The sequence below is a fragment of the Coniophora puteana genome (assembly GCF_000271625.1).
Source record: "Coniophora puteana RWD-64-598 SS2 unplaced genomic scaffold CONPUscaffold_2, whole genome shotgun sequence".
Taxonomy (NCBI): domain Eukaryota; kingdom Fungi; phylum Basidiomycota; class Agaricomycetes; order Boletales; family Coniophoraceae; genus Coniophora; species Coniophora puteana.
Window position 1 is genome coordinate 273,167 of NW_006913054.1, and position 6,746 is coordinate 279,912.

The following is a 6,746-nucleotide window of genomic DNA, read 5'->3' on the forward strand; positions in this document are numbered from 1 at the left end:
GCGCCACATCTCGACCGCTTCGACACCTTTCGCCACACTTCGACCCGCCCGCTTCGACTCAACCCTGATCGATATCGACGACCATCTGCGTCATACGCTTTGTCTCTCATTGTCCCTCCGGCCTCGACACCTCGCTTGGACTTCCGACCCGTACGCGCAGCTAGATCTGTGCCTAGATGCTTTTGTCTTCTTTTCACGGTCTCTCCTTATCGCTAACACTCACTGCAAACCTCATGTACACGCGTTCGTTTTGACTCGTAATTTCTCTTACTCATACCTCGTCTCGAAAACGTATAAATACAGCATCCTGTCGTAGCTAGTCTGCATTGAATTCAGCCCCAGTTTCCCTCTCAAACTCGAGTTCAGTCCGAGTCTCAATTCCCACTCGTATTCTTTACTTCTTCGGCACTCTCTGTTCCTATTCCCCTTCGAACTCGTATCTACTTCGTCCAGCCACTGAACGGCTCGACTCCCCACAGCGGATAACCAGGAATCTATTCGAGAGCATGACTGTGTTTCATCGAGGAGAGCCAATAGATAGCCGTAATCTTGACATGATCGATCGTGTTCTCTGCCACTTTATTTGCAAAGACTTACGTATCACGAAGTTATTATTGAGGAGAAAGCTGTGCAAATGTTGATACTGTGACAATAGTATTTGGGAACGACACTGCTGAAAATGAGCGGCGGATCTTTCATACGGGTGACACCAAGCTGATTGTTTTGACCCTCAGAAAATCAGAGTGACTGAATCTACACTGGTCCTGAGAGTGCAATAAGCTCTTCAAGAGCATGTGACCAGGAGCTGCAGTTATGACTGGAGATATTCGATGTCATGGCGGCCAAAGTGAAAAAGACTCATGAGATATCGAACTGAAATTGACGCAGTCCGAAGGCGAGGGCCGGCGGCAATCAGCGAAGCCGTTATCAACTCGGAGATAACACCCCAGAAAACCCGTGTAAGTTGAATATGAAGCGACATGTGCTCGCATAACAGCATCCACAGCCTACTTGAGTACGTGAAACTACTCGTCATAGTAGATATCCGAGCCTCTTCAGACCTCAGATAACTACAGATAGTGTGACATAAGCCCATTACGAAGCCGCACGTCAACTGCGGCTCGCTGCAGCGCACCTGCACCTGCACCAGCCTGCTGCCTTTCACCTGATCCACCTGTTATTTACACAAACTTAGCCATAAATCGTTAGCTTGTAATACCTGCAGGCTTACGCTGTCTGTGAAGAGAGAACATGAGCCTAAGCAGGTACAGGGTCCAAAGAAGACGGGTAAACAGCTCTGCGTAAACCGGTACAAACGGATGGTCACAGCCTACTGCAGTACATATTGACAGTTACTGCTCGATGTTGAGAGGGGCATAACCGACATCTCGTAAAACATGATGTTTTGTACACACTATGGGGTGTCCTCGAGGGAAAGGTGCATCGGCGCAAAGAGGAACGTACTCGTTTGTTGGAGCTGCGCTGCATCTCGGTGCGACAGAATCGGAGAATGAGCAGCGGTTGTTCAAAACACCTCATCTCCTAGAAAGAAAGCACCTGATTCGCGAGGCATTGCCATCTGACCAGCGCGAGCAGCATGTTGAGCTAACGGTGTGTCTACCAGCAAACCCCGATGGGAATGGGGGTCCACCAAAACCCAAGAGCCGTGGACCGTGCAGCATACGCAAACCAGGTGGAGACTCTGAGAGCTATACCGCGGTTAGGAATCGGATCCCCTGAATGAGGTGAGGCCTGTGTTTGCGATCATTAGTTAAGGGCGTACGCCAGCGGGGAATTGGTAGATCCTGAGGAGACACGCCTGGAGAGCCTGTACTGGGCCACAGCATGCGAGAACAAACTAGGTTATGATAGCCCCAGAGTCAGGACGTGCACCGCTGAGACGGAGGCTGTCTTTACTCGATGAGAGATCTCGGCGTCGCAGTAGCACAGCCGTGTCGTCACAAATAGATCGCAAGGGTAGCAAAGATTTGTTGGCTCCAGTATACCATGAAGAGACAGTTGTTTCGATCCGAATCCGCCGGTTAGATCCTACCACATGCGGAGAGTTACGCATCATGGCCTTTTGAGAAGCTATGAAGCGCCAGAACCACCAACAGTCAAGAGAGAATTGAAACGTTCGGGGGTCATATCACTACGTTAAGCGAGTGATAACGGCTATGGTACCCAGCATTCGTCGCTGCCGCACGGTGTTGACCTGTAGAGTGATGTCAGGACACTGCGTACTTGCGCGGGTTCGGAGTATGACATTCATTTTCGATCCGAATATTCCGAACAAGCCGTACTATAGTGTACGCGAATATCAAAAGCGGGAACGATTGCATTGATCCACGACGCACCTAGTTCGCATACTTGGCTTCTCCTCGACGGCTCCATCAGCGACCAGCTTGTCTTCTGACCCCATCCGATGTGGACAGCGCAATAAAAAGTTCGAGAATTTCAGCGTCCCTGCACTGTTCTCAGCCACAGTCAACCACGCGTCATGTCAGAAGCTTCGCATTTCGGCGCGCGCACCCGAAGTCCGCCACGCCCTGATACCAAATCGAGCAAACACGCGTCGGGGAGTGTTTTCCACGCGCCCGCCCTCTGTGATTCGCGATCCCCTAAAGTCGATTGCGCTCTGTTTCTGACAACATTTCTGATGAAAGCTCACTTTGAGGGTGGGCACGCTGCAGTGTCTGAGGCACGGCTACCCATGCTGCCGCCGCAGATATTGGAATTACATCACGAAGGCGCGCGGTCCCGTTGGTAAGGCACGTTCTTCTTCCTATAGTCCTACAGGAATCAAGAAACTCAAAGAAAAAGAAGTCCGAAAAACGGCCCTCTGAGCAAGAGAACGAGCGAAGACAGGTCAAGAGACGGTCCGTTGTCATCAAAAGTGCTGATTTTCGTGCCAGTGAAGCGCACGTGGCCTGACTCTACGCCGAACGTGGAAATAGCCCCTGTCGTAGGGAAACTCGCGAGGCAAACACGACTCAGTCTCCACGAGCCTATGCAGGAGACGTCACTACCAGTACAGCGAGGCCGAGGGCATGGGAAACATATGAATCTGCCAGAAGAGGATGTTATCCTTCATATGTGCATACATCGGTCTTGATCGTACCCAAGACACAGACCCATCCATTGGGCAGCAACGTCGATTGCGGGGAAGTCGATGAGCCGAAGACAAAACGAGTCACGATCGAGGAGTGTCGAGTCATATCTCAACCGGATCATTGAAGTTCTATGGGTAAGGGCAGCATGGATCATGCTGGGTGCTGCTATATCAAGCATCGACACACTCCAGAGGACACACTCCAGAGGACATGAGATGAAGGATGAAGGGGAAATGAAACACGTGAGCTAGCGAGATGAATGCTATCGGCTAGATCCATCCTCAGTGAAGGGCAAGGTCCGGGGTTTTCTAGATCGGTACGATCAGTGAGCGTTTGGGCTGGCGCTTGACATGTCCCACAGGACCAGAACAAAAGGCTGTAGACAGACGCCCACAAGACGGATCTAGAAGAACTGGGCATGGTTCCTGTGTCTGACCCAGAGTTCTACCGAACAGGAATCAAGACACCCACATGTAATCTCGGGGGTTTCTAACCCAGGTGAATCAGTAAATCTGGTTATTGTCCTCACACGCACCAGTACAATGCAATTCTCCTCCAATACGACCCCTCCAATGCGTTCCACTGCAAGTATCATGCCTTCATCTCCGTTGACAACATCCATCAACGATCGGGTTTCCCCGTCGATCCCCAACCCCAAGCGTCCCTGGCATTAGACCTCACAACGCAACGACGACCCTCAATAAAACGGCCGCATTGGCGTGGCATGCCGCGGCACCCCGCACCGAATGAGCGACACGAACACACAAAGGATCGAGTGCAACCTGGTGTGCGGCTAATTTGGCTCATCTTTGGATCCACAAACACGGACTGGCACTGAATGGTCCTGCCTGGGATGACGTGCACGAGGTAAACAAGAACTCCCGAGAGTCTCATAGGGGCCAGAACGCGGGCGGACACGCGGTTATCGCGTCTTATCGGACTGCGTCCCTGCCGTAATGCGAACCTGAACCACGCGATTATCAGATATGGGCTTTTGGACGTGGACGGGCAGGATCAGCTGAGGAGGGATTGAGTAGAACGTTGGCTTACTGCAGATGAGGGTGGAGGGCTCCAGTCCGGGGAGATGTCATATGAGATACGGTCCGCGGTATGGACGTCGGACGGCCGTCATGCATAGCGTCACTGACGAATGGACGTGGAGGGACCTATCTTAGGGCTCAGCGCTCAGCACGTTACGGGTCGCCGCGTCGTGCGCATGCGCAGATACGGTTGTACGCCCTGTCGTACGATACCTAGGCTATCCCGCGATTCGCGGGCTGGAGCAGCGTCTACAACGAAACGTCCAAAAACGATATCCCGACCAACACGAAGTTCGCGAGATCGGAGGCAGTACAGCACGGCGCCGTTCAGGTATCCAAGTGTATGTTATCAGAACGACTATTCGGAATGTTCAAGGACGTTGATGTATGCTCATCGACCTGTTTGACAAAGCACACCAACGTTTCTCCCAAGCTGACTTATTGTGCAGCTCGCTGAAACATTTCGAATTATGCTTACCAACACCGAGGGTGTCGTTGACAAAGCCATCCCGCCTTCCGTCTTCCACCCGAGTCCTCCCGCGCGCAGTCGTCACGAGCGTCGGTCTTGCACGGACGGCTTATAATTAGCAGGACAAGTCCAAAGATAACAGCGATGCAAAAAATAGACACTGATGCACTCGCATCGACGATCCTTGCAATCGCCAGATCAATCGGCCGAAGCCAATCGTACTCGAGATTCCCAGATATTAGATATCGGCGTGCGTGGTAAGATCCTGAGTGATGTCAGTGGGATTATTCAAGAGATTCGCAAGCAACCCAAAGATGCCCGCCGTAGGAGCGAAGCGACGGCCCGACGAGGTAGACGTGGTAGACGGACCTTGTGCACCCTCGCCGGAGGCATAATGTTCAGGAGCCCTGTCCTCGAGATAGGTCTGAGACGGTCGCCGTTGCTGAGAACCTCTGCAGCGTATGTGCACACTGATACTCCTGAGAAGCATCTTATCAACAGCTAAGATATGGTTGCCTTCGAAACAGGTGTGAGATGTTTATGGATGCCCAGTACCGATGATGCAATAGACGCACCGTGAGCGCACCTTCAGGGAGAAACAGCGTCTGAGAAGCTGACATGGGATGCGTAAAGGGGGCGCGAGAGACCGACGACAGCGCACAAGCTCCACAGAGGTGTATCCTTTCAAACCGCGAGTAGAAAAAGACATAAAACCCCGCTATCTGCGACCAGCTTCTTCTTGAGTGGTGCCAACGTTGATACGACGGCCCAGTCTTGATGTTGTTGAGGCCACGTTTTGTCTGTTTTGCCGTTGGAACATGTGTATTGCTGCCCGTTCTCAATAGCAGGGCCGATGTCCCGATGAGACCATACATTCAGCGGCCTGGCGCGATAGGCGGGAAGGCACGGATCGTTGTGCGGCGGCGGTCCTGCGAAACGTTGAGAAAATTTCAACCTGACGGGCATAGACTCGCAGTCTGAGAAATAGTCATCGACAACGCGCGCCGTCCTGAGACCCTCGTCACGAAGCTTGAGAATCCTTGCCTGATCCCAATGTGCGACTAGGCTGCGTATCAAGAGAAAGGTGAGAATCGTCGAGCCCAGGGAAGAAAATTGACCGGCGAGTGTCTCGAGCCAATGGGAAACACGGCTTAACCGAGAGAGCTAGCGCGGAAGAAATTTGAGACACCGGCCGTGTGGCACCAGATTTCAAGTAGCGATCTCACCGATTCACCAGGGTCTGCAAGATCATCGCCACCCGGATGACCCCGCGCTAAGCGAGGACAATCCCGGCGGCCCGGGGCGTACTCGGACCGCCAGCGATGAAACCTGGCAAAACCGAACGAGACATCGCATCGTTGGGTTGTCGAAAGTAATAGAACAGTAGCAAAGTTACCTCTTCTTCCCTCCGTTCTCCATTTTTTTTTTTCGCTTATACATCTTCCGCATCGGCGCACGACATGATACACGATACGCCGAGGAAAGCTTGCACCTAGAAACTTCCGCCGATCCTATCGTTCTCCCTCATCGGCAAGCCGAGGAAGAAGAGAGAAGTTGAACCGAGCGGCACGGATAGATTAGATTAGATGCGGGCACGGCGTTGCAGCATGGTCGATTGTGTCTCTGATAACGGCCATACACTGGGTACAAATTACTGTTTTGCATTGATCAAAACAAGATCAAATTGTGATCAAAATTATACATTTTACGCTAATATTGCTGTCAACAATACATGAGCATTATTTAGAATTTGGTAAAGGTTTATTCCTGTACAAAATATGGGCAAAACAGGAGCAAGTGCTGTTATTTTGCCAATGTGAATACATAGAAAATAAGCATGGTATTGGGTCTGGGTTAATTGTGGAAATATATAATATAATACATCCATTAACAACATCATATTGCCAACAGGTTGCTGTTGTTTTATTGCTGGCACATCTTAGACTTTCATTGTCATTTTGGGGCAGACAAAAGCTTGACACACAAAAATCAAATCATAATGTTACCAGTAGCATAATGTGATCAAACTGCCACAAGCAAATTTGAGATTTTATGAAGACAGACATTTACCAATACGTGAGAGGGAAAACTGACAAAACCTTGACAAAATCTCATACGAAACAA

At 51.0% G+C, this 6,746-nt stretch overlaps 1 protein-coding gene across 1 annotated transcript; it reads right to left on the bottom strand.

The window, feature by feature from the left end:
• Positions 1–4,860: 4,860 nt before the first annotated feature.
• CONPUDRAFT_149562 (uncharacterized protein) lies at positions 4,861–5,242 on the bottom strand (the record flags this gene model as incomplete). Its single annotated transcript, XM_007766223.1, has 2 exons — positions 4,861–5,138; positions 5,209–5,242. The coding sequence occupies 2 exons, from the start codon at positions 5,240–5,242 to the stop codon at positions 4,861–4,863; spliced, it is 312 nt and encodes a 103-aa protein (XP_007764413.1).
• Between the last annotated feature and the right edge of the window lie 1,504 nt (positions 5,243–6,746).